This window comes from Pristis pectinata, chromosome 8 (assembly GCF_009764475.1).
Source record: "Pristis pectinata isolate sPriPec2 chromosome 8, sPriPec2.1.pri, whole genome shotgun sequence".
Lineage (NCBI taxonomy): Eukaryota > Metazoa > Chordata > Chondrichthyes > Rhinopristiformes > Pristidae > Pristis > Pristis pectinata.
In genome coordinates, this window is record NC_067412.1 from 94,055,185 (window position 1) to 94,074,516 (window position 19,332).

General features: G+C 42.8%; 1 protein-coding gene across 2 annotated transcripts in view; it reads right to left on the reverse strand.

The window, feature by feature from the left end:
- Window positions 1–19,332, reverse strand: part of LOC127573039 (X-linked interleukin-1 receptor accessory protein-like 2) — an 840,978-nt gene that overhangs the window by 348,494 nt on the left and 473,152 nt on the right. For both annotated transcript variants that reach the window (XM_052020817.1, XM_052020818.1), the window contains exons 4-5: window positions 7,557–7,743; window positions 3,129–3,282 (exon numbers count right to left, since the gene is read on the reverse strand). In XM_052020817.1, coding sequence (XP_051876777.1) covers window positions 3,129–3,282; window positions 7,557–7,743 — 341 coding nt within the window. The remainder of the gene's footprint in view (window positions 1–3,128; window positions 3,283–7,556; window positions 7,744–19,332) is intronic.

A 19,332-nucleotide genomic window follows, 5' to 3' on the forward strand; every position in this document is an offset into this window, starting at 1 on the left:
ACTTTCATAATCTATCTTCCCTTTCCTTATTGCTTGCTTAGTGGTTCTTTGTTTCTTTTTAAAGATTTCCTAATCTTCCAGTTTCCCACTACTCAGCGACTTGTATGCATGAGCTTTTAGCTTGATGCCTTCTTTTATGTCCTTAGTTATTCAAGGCTGGCTCTCCCCACCCTTACTGTCCTTGCTTTTAACTGGAATACACTTTTATTGAGCACCGTGAAAAATCTTTGAAAGTCTTCCACTGTGCCACCATATAGCCTGTGTTCCCAGTCTATGCTAACCAACTCCTCCCTCATCCCATTGAAGTCTCCCTTGTTTAGACGTGATACACTGGTTTTAGGTGTAACTATTGCACCCTCCATTTGTATGAAAAATTCACTCATACTATGATCACTCTCCAAAAGGATCCTGAACTACAAGATCGTTAATTTTCATAGAATCAGAACAGTACAATACAGGCCCTTGGCCCACAATGTTGTGCCGACCTTTAAACCTCACCTAAGTCTATCTAACCCCTTCCTCCCACATGTCTATTTTAAATTCCTCCATATGCTTACCTGTGGCATTTTACAGGACCAGATCTAAGATAACATTTTCCCTTGTAGGATCACTCATGCCATATCATGGATGCATTTGATCAAGTTCTCAAGACTGCATCGACCAACTTGATTCACCGAATTTATGTGGAAGTTCAAGTCTCCCATGATAACTGCCATTCCATTCTTACATGCATCAAATATTTCTTGGTTTATTGCCTGTGCCACTATAATGTTATTATTCTGTGTCCTATAGACAACTCCCACCAGGGATTTGTTTCTCCCTTTACTATTCCTAATCTCTACCCAGATGGATTCAGCATTCTATTCCTTAGATCTTGTATCACCTCTCATTATAATCCTGATCTCATTCTTAAGAGCACTACCCCACCTCACTTTCCTTCTTATCTTTCTGTATTACCCGATACCCTTGGATATTTAATTCCCACTCATCTCCACCCTGCAACCATATTTCTATAATGGCCACTAAATCATATCCCTTTGTACTGATTTGTGCCACGTTCACTGACCTTGTTTCAAATACTCTGGATATTCAGATAAAGTGCCCTGACATACATTGTTTTTAAGAATCTAGTAACCTTTGACTTCCCTGTACACCACTCTCACTTTTCTCTTTACCAACTTTTGCTCTGGTCTCCGCATTGCTTCTCTTTCTGCATGGATTCCCATCTCCCTGCCATATTAGTTCAAACCCTCCCCAACAGCACTAGCAAACAATTCCCTAGGACACTGATCCCAGTCCTCCCCAGGTGTAGACTGTCCAGTTTGCAATGGTCCCACCTCCCCCAGAACTGCTTCCAATGCCCCAGGAATCAAAAACCCTCCCTCCTGCCCCACTGCTCAAGCCACATTAATCCTAGCTATGCTGCTACTCCTACTCTGACTTGTACGTGGCACAGGTAGCAATCCTGAGATTACCACCTTTGAGGTCCTACTTTTTAATTCATCTCCTATCTCCCTAAATTCAGCTTGTTGGACCTCATCCCACTTTTTTTCTATATCATTGGTACCTACACGCACCATGACAGCTGGCTGTTCACTTTCCTCTTCCAGAATGCTCTGCAGCCACTCAGACATCCCTGATCCTTGCACCTGGGAGGCAACACACCAATCAGGAGTCCATTTGAGGACACAGAAGCTCCTATCTATTCCCCTTACAGTGGAATCCCCTACCACCATAGCTCTGCCACTCTTTTTCCTGCCCTCCTGTGCTGCAGAGCCACTCATGGTGCCATGATCCTGGCTACTGCTGCCTTCCCCCAATGAGCCATATCCCCCAACAGTATTCAAAGCAATATATCTGCTTTGGAGGGAGATGACTTCAGGGGACTCCTGCACTACCTTCCTGCTACTGCTCTGCCTGTTGGTCGTCCATTCCTTATCTTTCCCTAGGCCTTTAAACTGCAGTGTGACCAACTCACTAAACATACTGTCCACATTCTCAACATGGCAGATGCTCCAAGGTGAATCCAGGTGCAGCTCCAGTGCCATCGCGCAGTCTGTCAGGAGCTGCAGCTAGACACACTTCCTGCAGTCATCAGGGACACTGGCAACCTCCCCAAGTTCCCACATTGCACAGGAGGAGCATGACAGAAAAAAATTAATAAGAACCTGCCTTCACCTTACCTTACCATTGCTCACCCTCCTCACTGAAGCCTGGTATTCACTCTCAAAATGGCTGCTCCACTTGACCCTAACTTTTTATTAGCTGCTGATGATTAGCTAATTAGCCAATCACCTATTAACTAACAATTAGCTGACTCACCTCTTAAATTCCTGCAAGTGAAACTCACAAACAAGGAGACTCAATTCTTTTTAAATCTCCCACTCTTGCTCCAATTCACCAATTCCTTAACCTCCACCTCTTCTCACCAAAGCCTCAGCTCCCCACTCTAACACTGGCCCACTCACACAATGGCCACTCCAAAACAGCTGCTTTATTGGCTGCTGTTAACCAGCCAATAAGCCAATCAACTATTAACAACTTGCAAATGTACCTCTTCTAGACTCCTGCAAGGTGATACTCCCGAGCACAAGTACAGAGACATACCTCTTTTCAAATCTCCCTCTCCAAATCTCTTTATCTTGTACTACTTCAATGCAAGCACGGTAGTGTTGGGGTTAGTGTAACACTTTACGGTGCCAGTGACCCGGTTTCAATTCCTGCTACTGTCTGTAAGGAGTTTGTACGTTGTCTGCGTGGGTTTCCTCCGGGTGCTCCGGTTTCTTCCCATATTCCAAAGACATACGGGTTAGGAAGTTGTGGCAACACTTGCGGGCTGCCCCTAGAACATTCTACGCAAAAGATGCATTTCACTGTGCATTTTGATGTTCATGTGACTAATAAAGATATAAAAATAAATTGATCTTTGTGAATGGTACGCAAAACAAGTTTTTCACTGGACCTCGGTACATGTGACAATAATAAACCAATTCCAGTTCCAATTCCAAACAAATGCTAGTGCCACTCTTTAAAGGAACAGAAGATACATTACCATCTTATCACAGGGTCAAGTATGAAATACCGGACATCATTTTGTTCCATTTCATAATAAAAGAGAAATCCCTCACCTGTAACTATTAATTCAATCGTTCTTCTCACCAGCTTGTCTTTGTATTTCAGTTCACAGGTGTAATTTCCCAAATCCTCCTCTTCAACCTCTTGGATCACAAGGATATTCCTCTTTTGCAAGATAGTATTCCTCCATGATTTTGGCAAGCATTCCTATGTTAACAAGGGAATGAACAAAGAACTCATTTATTTCGATACAATGTCATAGAGCCATAGAGTTATACAGCACGAGATCGGGCCCTTTGGCCCAACTCGTCCATGCTGACCAAGATGTCCATCCAAGTGAGTCCCATGTGCCTACATTTGGCCCATGTCCCTCTATCCTATCCATGTACCTATCTAAATGTCTTTTAAACATTGTAATTGTACCTGCCTCTTCAGCTTCCTCTGGCAGCTCGTTCCATCCACCCACCATCCTCTGTGTGAAAAAGTTGCCCCTCAGGTTCCCTTTAAATTTCTCCCCTCTCACCTTCAATCTATGGCCTCTCCTTGTAGATTCCCTACCCTGGGAAAAAGACTGTCACCATCCACCTTATCGACACCCCTCATGATTTTATAATCCTTTATAACATCACCCTTCAGTCTCCTATGCTGCAAGATAAAGATTCCCAGCCTATCCGGCCTCTCCTTGTAACTCAAACCTTCCAGTTTTGGTGACATCCTCACGAATCTTTTCTGTACCCTTTTCAGCTTAATGACATCCTTTCTATAGTTCGATAATGGTTTGCTATCAGAATTTCATCTATGTGACCCTATCTTGCATTTTTTCATTTGAAGGTCATTTCTGAGTTGGATCCACCACTTTTCCTTTCCCTTTTCCCAAAACTTAATTACTCCAGATCTGGGAGGATAAACTTGCTGAGGCCCCAAGCGGCAATAAGGCCTTGAATACGTCAGCTGGGTGATGTGGGTGGACCAGAAGTAATCTCACCCTAACCCCACCCAGGAAACACCTCTGACAGACATGAAAGCCCTGTATCCAGCTTTTCTGACTGTCAGAGCTGTGAAGGTTTTCAATATTTCTGAATATCGATGGAATGGAAATATAAAAATTAAATTTTAAGGTACGTGCACTACTCTATCACACACTTATTCTGCACGACAGCAGTCAACTTTTTCTGCCACTAATTCCTCCACAAGAGAATGAAGAAGGTGAACCAATCAGAAGATATTTGTAAATAGTCGAAAGAGGATCAAGCTTTGGTAATGAATTCATTGTCATTGGCATAGATCGTGTCTGTGGAGAGAGAAAAGAAACTTAGTGTTTCAGGTTAATGATTCTTCCTGAAAACCTGATGAAATTTTGAACTCAGTTTCTCTTTCCATTGCTGCTGACTGGCCAACGAAGTCTTTCAATCATTTTCTACTTAATTTCAGCTTTCTAACATCTGCAGTATTTTCCTTTAGAGTTATGCCATTATCACATGTGAGGAATGGAAGTCCCTCTATCAGAGCTGGTGATGGTCTCACAGTTTTATTTTGTGGTTGTAAGTACTGATCAGCACCTCATTCAATGACTTAAGTATTCACACCCAACCCTTCCACCAGCAGTGCAGTTGTAGGCAACGTGAAGGTTCTGATCATAATACTTAAGGAGTCAGATGCACGGCATCATTCAGATGAATTTCAGATCAGCTTTGCATTTATGCTTCATTTTACTGATATCAATCCATACAAGAGAATATGATCATGCTTTGCTTAGTGAAGTGGGTGGGCTCTCAAAGTCTTCTTAAAAATGTGTAACCCCCTCACTCAACTCATGGGAATCCCTAACCCAGAACAACTCCAACTGGTTAAGAAGTATCCTGGAAATCAGTGAGAGCTTTGAGTTGACTTGACAGGAGCCCATGGAGGCCACGCACAAGCAGGGGGAAGAAGTGTGCAAGAACCAAATCAACCCACACACCTGCCCTGTCAAGCTCCAATAGCTAAGTCTGTAGATCCTCTTCGGTCACCTCAAAATCCATTGGATCTAGTCATTCATTGCACAAGACTATAAAGGTCTTTGTAGCACCAAATTCCAAATCCCAAAAAAAAAGCATGACCCACATCAGATTAATATGCCAAAATTTTAAGGCTACCAACGTAATCCTTCCCATTTTCAACAGCATTCCACATCAATCACACATGATATTGAAGTGATAATATATCACCATCCTTGCATTGATTCAGGAGGATCGTGGTGAGCCACCCTTTTAAGGACAATTAGGGATGGGTATTTGCCAGCATGTACATCGAGAGTATAGAACAAAAAAACAAAGGCTCATAACTATTTAATCACCGCCTGAATGAATTTATCCTCATATCCTGCAGCATTGCATCTTGTTAGATAATCATCAAAAGGAACACTTGTAAACTGTGATGGAAGATCTGCAAGTGAAAGAAATTCTTGGTCTTGCATGGGGTTTAATTGTCTCAAATTTAAATCCTCTATCTCTGCCATCATAGCTAAAGCAAAACCCTGCATCTACAATAATCATGATTTTTGTCAGAAAGAGTTCAATGTCAAGTTGTCTCTCAGAACTCCTTTGATCATTAAACTCAAACTCAGTTTCTTTCCACCCATCTTTACAATATTAAGCTTTAAGTCCCAGAGTGCCACAGTGAAACAATGGGATCTGATCTGCCTTTTTAACAGCTTCACATTGGTTGGATACTTCTAGCCAGTAATTCTATTTTTCATTTGTTTCCACTATGTGTGCAACTCTCTGGTTCCCATGACATTATGCATTATCTTACACCTCCACATGTATATCCTTTCCCATGTACATAATTCCTCCAAATCTATTTTCAATTTCCTCTGTGCTGCATTTCTAATAACATAGTTTGTACAGTTCACAAATTATAGCAGCAACCACTTCCACATTGTAATTGTAGTAATAACAAGCTGAAGCAGACCCCACAGAAACTTTTCTCACAATGTGAGAGAACTTTCTTCTTACGCAGGATGTGGACAACACTAGTAAGGCTGACAATTATCACTCCCTATGTTCATTGCAGCTGGCAGCTAAGAGTCAAGCACATTGGTGGTTGAGGAGCCACATTGAGGCCCACATTGGTCAAGGGTAGCAAACCTCCTTCCACCAAGACGACAGCAAACCCAAAGGATTTTTGGTGACAATCCAATAGCTTCAATACCGATAACACATTTTTGATTCCAAATTCACAATTACTTGAATTTAAGTTCCTCAGCTATTCTGGTGGAATTGAACTGTTGCTTTCAGATTATTGGTTCAGATCTCTGTTTTCTGGTCTCATAACCTAACCTCAAGACACTCAAACCTGCCCAGGTTCAGTTGATGAATTTAGGTTGATTCTATAATGTAATTTCTACTGAGTTTACAGCACAGAATCAGGGCTTTTCACCTGACAAGTCCAAATGTACAAGTCTACAGGACCTCTTCCAATATTCATTTAACCTAATCAACACGTAATGAGAGGCCTAGAATTATAAGTAAGAAGGTCCCACTCTTGTTAGCAGAAAGGTCAATAACTAGGCAGCAGAGATTTAAGGTAATACAAGGAATAACAAGGGTGCTGGTTATTTTTAAATTCATTCGTAGGATAGTGGGGACTAGACAGTGCTTTGGTAAAGACAGAAATCCCCATCACATTTAAAATGTACACAAATGGACACCTGTCATGCTCTGTGGATGTCATTGCGCTTATTGGGTAGTGCCAGGCAACAGGTTTTTATGTGGACAATTTAGGCACAGGAATAGACTACTCATTCCCTGGAGCTGGAGTCACTGGTCCAATTAATCAACAGCCATAAATACATTAAAGAGGAAGTGAGATTGGACAAATACAATGGCATTAGGGAAAGTTACAGTACAGATGGCCATTCACCTCATTGTGTCTCTGCAAGGTTATGGCGTCATGGCTGGTAAATGAGATTGGGCTGTAGAACTCTTTCAGCTGGCAGAGAGGCAATGGGCTGAATGGCCTTTTGTACTGCAACTTTCCCCGATCTAGACTCCTTGCCCGATCTAGTCTCCCCTTAAGCTTGTCCACATTTGTTTATTAATTGAAAGCTGGCACCAGTTCCAGGGAATGAAAGGCCTATTCTGATGTTATTTTGCCATACAAGATGGTAAAATGTTCGAAGAGTGTCTTCAAAAACCTGTCTCCCAGAGCTAATTGATCACTATTGCAACATCCATTCAGCTGAAAGTGCGAGACTGAAGAGAAAAAGTTGGCATAGAAATATTCAGTGGTATGTCGTGAGTTTAAATAGTGATTAGACTCATGATAACAAGGAAGAAGGATGTAACGAGGAACTGGACAACCTCTGGCGGATATTTAATAATGCACAGCTTACATCATTTTAATGAAGGGAATGTGATATCAGGACAAACTTCCACTACAAACGCCTTCTATGTTACAGCAATTGCTTTGATTTATTCAAGCAAAGTGATCGTTTTTACCTTATACCAAACGATATCAAGATCTCGATCAGCCGTGATGAAGTCTTCAATGTCTGGGCAGAAGATCTCTTTGCTTTTAGTAATTTCAGCTTTCTCCAAACTTCTGATCATACTGTTGTAGCAAAGTCCTGAGTCATTCTCTGCCACCATCAAGGACATCGTCACCTTCATACAATACGTCGAGTTTCTGCAACAAGAGAGAAACTTTACATTCCTACTATCACCCCACAGAGAATATTAAAAGAAAAAAGTAACAAATATCGATCCTTGATAATGCCCCACAAAATGTTAAAGTAGTTTCAAATCAAGTGTAAAAGCACGGCCAAATTCGAGGGCTGACGTATAACAGAGCAATGAGCAAGTTGTTCAAAGGCCCACTATTGCAGATGAGGTCTGAGGGTTGCATGCACAGTGCCAGCAATATGCATACAACCTGTGTGCTGAGAGTTGGAACCATAATGTTGGATGAAGGGAGCATCGTGCGCATAGTTTGGATGCAGACTTGTTTATGAAGCTGTTCGAAGTATAATGATGAAATTTTGACAAGGGAAAAATGAAGATTTAAGGACATGGACCGGCCTTCAGATATTATAACATAACGGCAAACAACCTTTCTTAATTAGGAAAATTTGTTCTGCAGAAAGTGACCATTCAACCCATTGTGTCTGTGCTAGCTGAATAAAAGCAATGTGGCCTAATTCCACTTTCCAGCAAACAAGCTCACACAACTGTGAATATAATTGAAGCTGCTTATTATGTCGTCTGACATAGGTCAGTATTTTTGCCAACTCTAGCTTCGAGAATCCAGATGGTTAGAGGAACAGAATAACTCAGGCAAAGCATAGAAACATGGCACATGGCATTCTGTTACAAACAGGGTAATGATAAGAAGGCAGTCGTAGGAATCAGACCATCTTGGTTAGAATGGAAAGTATCAAGACTTGCTGCTTGCTAACCCCCCCTGGATGTACTGTACATGTAGGATATACGTTGGATTTGGACAGGTTCTGGGCTGTCAGTATTTATGATCTGACAGGGGAAGGTCAACTTCGGTTAGATGCCAGGACATGAATTGTGCCTGTAACATTGTGTCTGGTCAGGAATCATTTCATTCAGAAGAGGAAAATTAGCTGAAAGGGGAATGGATAAAAATGACACATAGTTTTAGCTTTGCAGAATGCTTTCGTCACCATGGATACCAATTCCAAAGGGTTTAACTTTTGAATATCAGGTTCAGAACTGTTGAAACTTTGAGAATGATTGGGTGCAAGGCAAAGGAATATTCCAAGTATTTTGCACAAGTGGACTTTCAATAATTTTGTTTTTTATTCAGATAGACAAAATGAAAACAATTGTTTTCCTGTAATCAAATGCAAACTCAATTCATTCACTGTTTCTTCGTTCATATTTTCTTCTTAATATTTTAAGAATTACTTATTCATGTTGGATTTTTCCATCTATCCGTTCAAGTAATAAAAATATCTCTAGAGTATAATATAAAAAAGAAATGGACTAATAATACAGTTATTAAATTCTTCATTTGGTGCTTTATATTTTTCAGAATGTATAATACAAGCTGATTCCCCGGAATATTGCTCTGAGTGCCCTGGAATTCTAGTCAACTATGCGTCATGACATATGTTAGGCTGCTTACCCTGGTATCTTTCAAGGAAAATGTACTATAGAGTCATTATGGCACAGAAGGACACAATCAGCTTATCAAGTATGGTAAATCTCCTGTGCACTCCTCCTCATAAAGAACAGGCATTCTATAAGTTGTAGTTGTACTCAAAGCTATCAGGATATTAATCTATTGAAATGCAATGCACCTGATATTTAAGCACAACACAAAATTAAAATAAAAGTAGAAACATCAGCCGGTTCCGGTCGCATCTTTGCAAAGAGGAACAGTTACTGTTCCAGCTTTGGGACTCTTCATCCCAGATCTGAAATGTTGACTGTTTCTCTTTCCACAGATGCTGTCTGACCTGCTGAGTGTTTCCAGCATTTTCTCTTTTAATTTGAATTTCCAGCATCTGCATATTTTTGATTTTCATGAAATTAAACTTTTCTATGTGAAATATTATTTTTGCATTAAAACCAAAACCATGAAATACTTAGAATGTTTTATTTTAAAGATATGAATAACATTCCTAACTAACAAAACATGCTTCCAAATAATTAACAGAGGGCCAAATCGTTTTCGTTTCGTTTTCAGGTCGTTTCGGCGGACTTTGGACTTTGGAGCAGCTATGTTTTTTTATCTCTCTAATCGGGAATAGCAGGGCAAGACTGCGCAGGCACGTGACGTAAGCGGTTAGCGCGGGGGCAGTTTAAAAAGCAAACCGCCATAACCAGCAGGTAGCGTCAGAGCGGGCGGCGGAGTGAGAGGGAGCAGAGTGATTGGGCTTTGGCCCAACGGGCTTAGGCAGTAAAGGGGTGAGGTGAGATAGGTGATTTGAGGAAAGGAAGTAGAATGAGTGGGGTTTTCTGTGCTCGGTGTCAGATGTGGGAGGTCCTGGAGTCTCCCAGCCTCCAGGACGGCCACATCTGCACCCAGTGTGTCGAGCTGCAGCTCCTCAGGGACTGCGTTAGGGAACTGGAGATGCAGCTCGATGACCTTCGTCTGGTCAGAGAGAATGAAGAGGTGATAGAAAGGAGTTATGGGCAGGTGGTCACACTTGGTCGATGGGAGTCAGGCAAGTGGGTCACAGTCAGGATGGGGAAGGGGAAGGGGAAGAGTCAGGTACTAGAGAGTACCCCTGTGGCTATGCCCCTTGACATTTAGTACTCCTGCTTGAGTACTGTTGGGGGAGACAGCCTACCTGGGGGAAGCAACAGTGGCAGTGCCTCTGGCATAGAGTCTGGACCTGTGGCTCAGAAGGGTAGGGAAGGAGTGAGGAGGGCACTAGTGGTAGGGAACTCTATAGTTTGGTGGGCAGACAGGCGATTCTGTGGACGCAGGAAGGAAACTCGGATGGTAGTTTGCCTCCCAGGTGTCAGGGTCCAGGATGTTTCAGATCGTGTCCAAGATACCCTGAAGAGGGAGGGAGAACAGCCAGAGGTCGTGGTACATATTGGTACCAACGACATAGGTAGGGAAAGGAATGAGGTCCTGAAAAAAAAACTATCGGAAGGAAGTTGAGAAGCAGGACCGCAAAGGTAGTAATTTCAGGATTACTGCCTGTGCCGAATGACAGTGGGTATAGGAAAGGAATGAGGTGGAGGTTAAATGCGTGGCTGAGGGATTGGAGTGAGGGGCAGGGATTCAGATTTCTGGATCATTGGGACCTCTTTTGGGGCAGGTATGACCTGTACAAAAAGGACGGGTTGGACTTGAATCCCAGAGGGACCAATATCCTGGTGGGGAGGTTTGCTAAGGCTACTGGGGGGAGTTTAAACTAGAATTGTTGGGGGGTGGGATCCGAACTGGAGAGACTGGGGAAGAGGTGTTTGGCTCTCAAATAGAGAAAGCTTGTAGTCGGTACGAGAGGGAGGACAGGCAGGTGATAGAGAAGGGACGCGCTCAGACCGACGGTTTGAGATGTGTCTATTTTCACGCAAGGAGTATTGTGAACAAGGCGGATGAGCTTAGATCTTGGATAAATACTTGGAGCTACAATGTGGTGGCCATCACAGAGACTTGGATGGCTCAGGAACAGGAATGGTTACTTCAAGTGCCAGGTTTTAGATGTTTCAGAAAGGACAGGGAGGGAGGCAAAAGAGGTGGGGGAGTGGCACTGTTGATCAGAGATAGGGTCACGGCTGCAGAAAAGGTGGTCGTCGTGGAGGGACTGTCTACGGAGTCTCTGTGGGTGGAGGTTAGGAACAGTAAGGGGTCAATAACTTTACTGGGTGTTTTTTATAGGCCGCCCAATAGTAACAGGGATATCAAGGAGCAGATAGGGAAGCAGATCCTAGAAAGGTGTGATAATGACAGAGTTGTTGTGATGGGAGATTTTAATTTCCCAAATATCAATTGACATCTCCATACAGCAAGGGTTTTAGATGGGGTGGAGTTTGTTAAGTGTGTTCAGGAAGGATTCTTGACACAATATGTAGATAAGCCTACAAGAGGAGAGACTGTACTTGATTTGGTATTGGGAAATGAACCTGGTCAGGTGTCAGATCTCTCAGTGGGAGAGCATTTTGGAGATAGTTATCATAATTCTATCTTCTTTACGATAGCATTGGAGAGAGATAGGAGCAGACAGACTAGAAAGACGTTTACTTGGAGTAAAGGGAAGTATGAGGCTCTCAGGCAGGAAATTGGAAGGTTAAATTGGGAACAAATGTTCTCAGGGAAAAGTACAGAAGAAATGTGACAAATGTTCAGGGGATATTTGTGTGCAGTTCTGCATAAGTGTGTTCCAATGAGACAGGGAAGTTACGATAGGATACAGGAACCGTGGTGTACAAAGGCGATAATAAATCTAGTCAAAAGGAAAAGAAAAGCTTTCAAAAGGTACAGAGAGCTAGGTAATGCTAGAGATCTGGATAAGGCTAACAGGAAGGAGCTTAAGAAGGAAATTAGGAGAGCCAGAAGGGGACATGAGAAGGTGGGCAGGATTAAGGAAAACCCCAAGGCATTCGACAAGTATGTGAAGAGCAAGAGGATAAGATGCGAAAGAATAGGACCTATCAAGTGCAACAGTGGATCCGGAAGAAATAGTGGAGGTACTTAATGAATACTTTACATCAGTATTCACTATGGAAAAAGATCTGGGCGATTGCAGCAGGCTGAAGAGCTTGAGCATGTAGATATTAAGAAAGAGGAGGTGCTGGAACTTTTGGAAAGCATCAAGTTGGATAAGTCACCGGGACTGGATGAGATGTACCCCAGGCTGCTGTGGGAGGTGAGGGAGGAGATTGCCGAGCCTCTGACGATGATCTTTGCATCATCAATGGAGACAGGAGAGGTTCCAGAGGATTGGAGGGTTGCAGATGTTATTCAAGAAAGGGAGTAGAGATAGGCCAGGAAATTATAGACCAGTAAGTCTTACTTCAGTGGTTGGTAAGCTGATGGAGGAGATCTTGAGAGGCAGGATTTATGAACATTTGGAAAGGTATAATATGATTAGAAATAGTCAGCATGGCTTTGTCAAGGGCAGGTCCTGCCTTACAAGCCTGATTGAATTTTTTGAGGATGTGACTAAACACATCCATGAAGGGAGAGCAGTAGATGTAGTGTATATGGATTTCAGCAAGGGGGTTGATAAGGTACCCCATGCAAGGCTTATTGAGAAAGTAAAGAAGCATGGGATCCAAGGGGACTTTGCAGTGTGGATCCAAAAATGGCTGGCCCTCAGAAGGCAGAGTGGTTGTTGAAGGGTCGTATTCTGAGTGGAGGTCGGTGACCAGTGGTGTACCTCAGGGATCTGTTCTGGGACCCTTGCTCTTTGTGATTTTTATAAATGACCTGGATGAGGAAGTGGAGGGGTGGGTTAGTAAGTTTGCAGATGACACAAAGGTTGGGGGTGTTGTGGATAGTTTGGAGGGCTGTCAGAGGTTACAGAGGGACATAGATAGGATGCAAAGTTGGGCTGAGTAGTGGCAGATGCAGTTCAACCCAGATAAGTGTGAAGTGGTTCATCTTGGTGGGTCAAATATGATGACAGAGTATAGTATTAATGGTAAGGACTCTTGGCAATGTGGACGATCAGAGGGATCTTGGGGTCCGAGTCCATAGGATGCTCAAAGCGACTGTGCAGGTTGACTCTGTGGTTAAGAAGGCATATGGTGTATTGTCCTTTATCAATCGGGGAATTGAATTTAGGAGCCGAGAGGTATTGTTGCAGCTATGTAGGTCCCTGGTCAGACCCCACTTGGAGGGTTGTGCTCAGTTCTGGTCGTCTCACTACAGGAAGGATGTGGAAGCCATAGAAAGGGTGCAGAGGAGATTTACAAGGATGCTGCCTGGATTGCGGAGCATGCCTTATGAAAGCATGTTGAGGGAACTCGGCCTTTTCTCCTTGGAGCGATGGAGGATGAGGGGGGAGCTGATAGAGGTGTATAAGATGATGCGAGGCATTGATGGGGTAGATAGTCAGAGGCTTTTCCCCAGGGCTGAAATGGTTGCCACAAGAGGACATAGGTTTAAGGTGCTGGGGAGTAGGTATAGAGGAGATGTCAGGGGTAAGTTTTTTTACTCAGAGAGTGGTGAGTGCGTGGAATAGGCTGCCGGCAACGGTGGTGGAGGCAGATATGATAGGGTCTTTTAAGAGACTTTTGGATAGGTACATGGAGCTGAGAAAAAGAGAGGGTTATGGGTAAGCCTAGTAATTTCTAAGGTAGGGACACGTTTGGCACAGCTTTATGGGCTGAAGGGCCTGAATTGTGCTGTAGGTTTTCTACGTTCCATGTTCTAAATAGATTAGAGCTTGTAACTTAAATCATTAGGAATCCTGGTCATTGTTCTGAAAGACAGGTAATGATTACAGTAAGAAGAATGGAGATACTGAGTGTGAGGAAGAACTGTTCATTATAGCAAATTGGGCTAATAGCCTTTTATATACAGTACATGTGGAATTTTAACACTAACAGTGCAGTTATATTTTAGTTTTACAGCAAAACAAGATTGCTCACCAAACTGAGGCAAGAGTTTGATATTTTGTCAAAGATGTGTGATCCCCTGGATATAATATTTGAAAATCTCTTTATCTTAGAGCTGTTCTCAGTACCATTATTATTTTAAAACACCTTTAAATTTTCACATTAGAAAATAATTTACCAAATAATTGATGATTTGCCACCAATAGAACCTTTTTTTCTGGATCCACTGATGTCAACTTATTGGTAAGGGCAATCCAAAATGGCAGTGACATAAGTGGTAGAACCCCAATACTGGGATAAGGAAGGAAAACCAACACCCTGCAAAGCCCCGCCCCAGGCTTTGCTGCCTGTCAAACCTTTGGGGCACTTTCAATATCTCTGGCATTCAGAAACATTCAAAAAAAGTCAAATCGAAAAATTTATTTTAAGACATACTTAAAAATTGAAACTATTAAAAAATTAAATCACTTTAAAACACAGCTAAACAAATAGTAATAGTTAATTACATAAAGTGCAACTTATCTTCTCCTTACCCTACCCCTGAGCTGCCATTACTCTCCATTCAAATGAATGGCTTAATTGTGTTCCAGTGAATCAGAATCAGAATCAGATTTATTGTCACTGACTTGTATGTCGTGAAATCTGTTGTTTTGCGGCAGCAGTACAGTGCAAAGACATAAAATTACTATAAATTATAAAATAAATAGTACGAAAAAAAGGAATAACGAAGTCGTGCTCATGGGTTCATGGACCGTTCAGAAATCTGATAGCAGAGGGGAAGAAGCTGTTCTTGAATCATTGAGTGATTCAATGATTGAATCATTGAATCATTGAATCATTACTACCCCAATGGTAGTAATGAGAAGAGGGCATGGTGAGGGTCCTCAGTGATGGATGCCACCTTCTTGTAACTGGTCTAACCCAACGCAGGTCAAGTGGGAAGATTGGCCCTGGGGAATAAGACCATGTTCTGCTGATGGAATCCATGTGAAGTCTTATGAGGCTAAATGCCAGCAGTTCAGCATGAAAGTGTTCATACATCACAGCAAGTTCTGTCCTATATTATTTTGCCCATACAAGAAATCATTGGGAAATGGTTGCCTAGAAACCAGATTTCATCCTATTTCGATATGCTAAACAATGTGGAACATAGCACTGTTACCCTGCAAAAAATCCAGAAATTAGCCAAGAATGCACTGTAAATAGTGCTTTGTCCAAAATGTGCAGTTCCTCTCAGGAACTGCTTGAAGAGCTTGCAATGGCCAATTCTTTGCCCTGCTAATTGTCAGGAAGTGTGTCACAGCTGGAAGCCCGCCTCCTTGTGGTAGCCACAGTACAGTCGCAGCTAAGGCTATCCTGGGGGCAAGGAGAGACAAGGAGGAGGGGGACTCCCCAAACTCTCCAACACAATGGTCTGCCTCAATTGGGCCCCATGGAATGAGTAGCTCCACATTACTGCAAGGTGCAGGATGATCAATGACCCAGATATCAGCTCAGTATGTCATTGTAATCCTCAATTGTTGCCATAGTAAAAATCGCGAGGATAGTACTGTGGCCTGGGATGAATATAAAACCAATGGAAAGGAAGTTAAGCATCTGCTTAAGAGACCAGAAAAGGCTAGTGGATTGTAAAGTGATACGACATCAAATAATCACGGACAGCAAATAAACTAAATTAAACCAATTCAGAGCAGCATGTTTTAGAAGAGAGTTAGAAGTACAGACTGAGCTTAAACTCATGTAGGGCAGAAGACGGGAGGCTGGAAAAGGTGAGTATTGGAAGAGGCGTACTGAGGGATGACAGTGGCACTGGTGAGGATGTGAGTATGTTCAGTCATGGCTCAGTGTAATCTTTCCCAGTATCTTTAAGCAACCATGAGAGACAAGGGAAAAGCTTCACCAGTCAGTTGATAGAACAACTACAAAAGGAAGCAGAGGAACAGCACGCAAGCATTGTTGGATTACCATAAAGTTTTGGAATGAAAACTATGAAAGCAGACCATGGAAAATCCTGACTTTGAAGTATATCAGAGACACAAAAGACTGCAGATGCTGGAATCTGGAGCAACACAACAAGCACTGGAGAAATTCAGTAGGTCAGGCAGCATCTGTGGAGGGAAATGGACAGTCGATGTTTAAAGTTGAGACCATTCGTCTGGACTAAAGTCCATCTTGGAAGTATATCGGCATCTGTCGTTGTCTCTGGGTCCAAATCCTAGAGAAGGCCTCGAACAACGCCATCACCAGTAGCATTGCAGAAGTTCAAGAAGGCAGCTCCTCAACACTTTCTCAAGGGCAATTAGGGATGTGCAATAAATGCTGGCCTCACCACTGACATGCCCCTAAAAGGAATATAAACAAATGCCAGATATGCTGTTGATCTTGCACAAATAACAGACATAGTTGGGAGCAGAAATTATGTGAATGAGATAAATTTACATTTCAAGAAGTCTGTACATCACATGGGGAAATAGGTAAATTGGTTTATTATTGTCACATGTACCGAGGTACAGTGAAAAACTTTGTTCTGCATGCCATCCATGCACTCTGCCCAGGACCGCAAGAAACTGCAGAGAGTTGTGGACACTGTCCAGCACATCACAGACACCAGCCTCCCCTCCTTGCACTCTGTCTTTACCTCTTGCTGTCTTGGTGAAGCAGCCAGCATAATCAAAGACCCCACCCACCAGGGTCATTCTCTCTTCTCTCTTCTTCCATCAGGTAGAAGGTACAGGAGCCTGAGGGCACGTACCACCAGGCTTAAGGACAGCTTCTACCCCACTGTGATAAGATTATTAAATGGTTCCCTTATACAATGAGATGGACGATGACCTCACGATCTACCTTGTTGTGACCTTTCACCTTATTGCACTGCACTTTCTCTGTAGTTGTGACACTTTATTCTGTACTGTTATTGTTTTTACCTGTACTACCTCAATGCACTCTGTACTAACTCAATGTAGCTGCACTGTGTAATGAACTGACCTGTGCGATCGGTATGCAAGACAAGTTCTTCCTCGATACAAGTGACAATAATAAACCAATGCCAAAGATAATTTTGTCACATCAGTGCATTGAGATAGTACATACAGTTACAGAGAGAGTGCAGTGCAGGCAGATAATGGAATGGTGGTCGGAAAACATGGAATAAGAGACGCACTTCCCAGACGGATACAGAAAAGTTTCACCAGGATTGTTATGTATGGATATGCTCCATTTTGTTTGGTGTTTACAGTGTGTATGAATGTTTGAAACTGAGAAAGGAAAAAAAAATCTTAGTTTGTGTGGAAAGTCAGAAACAATGAGACAAGAATACAAACAAATTTACACTGGGTTCTGGGTGACCAACAGTTAACCCCCATTTAATGTGGACAAATGTAAGCCATATGGCTCTTATTTTTCCACATTCTTATAAGACTCAGGGAAGTAAAATAAACAGCAGGGATATCAAATGCCCATAGGTTACTGAACACAATGTAATTGTAAATTAGGGTGAATTTGGCAGATAACTCTCTGTACATGCAACAGCACTAAAGAAAAATAACAAGGTCTTCATCTGTATAGCCACAGGATGGAACACATTCCCAGGAGGGATTGGAGGAGACACAAATGAACTTGGAATTTCATGTGCTTTTCTGCAGCAAGGCAATACAGAGAAACAAACTGATAGTGGACTTTAGGCACTAGGTCTTGAAGATTTGAGGTCAAAAACTTGGCATTGTTTATTCTGGAGGAGACAAGGCAGGGAGACATTGTTTCAAGCATACAATATTCTTTGAAGTATGGAGGATCCAATGCGCAGGAACAAAAGAGGCTGCAGAAGGTTGTAGACTCAGCCAGCTTCAACACGGGCACAACCCTCCCCACCATCGAGGACATCTTCAAGAGGCAACACCTCAAGAAGGCGGCATCCACCATTAAGGACAGTCACCAGCTGGGACATGCCCTCTTCACGTTACTACCATCGGGGAGGAGGTACAGGAGCCTGAAGACTCACACTCAACTTTTCAGGAACAGCTTCTTCCCCTCCGCCATCAGATTTCTGAGCAGTCCATGAACACTACCTCGTTATTCGGCTTGCACTATTTATTTATTTTTCCAACTTATAGTAATTTTTATGTCTTGCACTGTACTGCTGCCGGAAAACAACAAATTTCATGACATGATTCTGATTCTAAACGAAGCAGAGGTGGGTCAGATTTTGCCGTGAAAAGCAGCATTTCTGTGCCAATTTCCCACACAACTGCCAAGCAGTTGGGGATTTTTGAGTTATAGAGTGGTACAGCGCAGAAACAGGCCCTTTGGCCCACCACATCCATGCTGACCCTTTTGCCCATCAACACCAATCCCAATTTCCCACATTAGAACCATATCCTTCCATGCTTTGCCTGTCTAAGTGTCTGTCTAAATGTCTGTTCAGTGCAGCATATCGGATTCCATCACCTCCCCTGGCTTCACATTCCAGATATCAACCAATCAGTGTAAAAACCAACCCTGCAGATCCCCTTTAAAACCCCTTTCTCAAACCTATGCCCTTGTGTTTTTGATAGGCCTTTTGTAGATGTTGACTATCTCTCCCATTCAAATCTCTCATAATCTTATGTACTTCTGTCAGGTCATCCCTCAGCCGCCGCCATTCCAGGGAAAGCAAGCCCAGCCTATGACTCCCAATAACTAAAGTCTTCCAACCCATGCAACGTCCCGGTGAATCTCCTTCGCACTCTCTCGAACACAATCACATCCTTCCTATCATGTGGTGACCAGAACTGCACACAATACTCCAAGAATATATGCACTACAGAGGAGGTTGCAGATGCCCTGGCTACTATTTGCTAGCATTGCTCTGACTGACATCTAACAATGAGTTTTGACTGGAACCGGAGAGCTGTTGCAGTGTTTCCCCGTCACTTGGGCTGAGCAATCCATCCAAATATGTGTGCCAGCTGAGATGACCTTCAGACTACATTTCCACCCGATCACCTGTCTCTCCCCCTGCTGCTGAAACCTTATCAATGCCTCTGTTACTTCCAGTCTTGACTATGCCATTGCACTCTTGGCAGCTCTGTTTAATTCCATCCCCCTCAGCTTGCGGTTATCCAAAATTTATGTCTAATTTCCACCAAGTCCTGCTGGTGGGCCCATCTTACTTCCCTTTCACCAGTGCCTCCATTTTAAAATGTTCACCCTTATTATCAATTCCATCCATGGTATCCCTCTTTGGTTC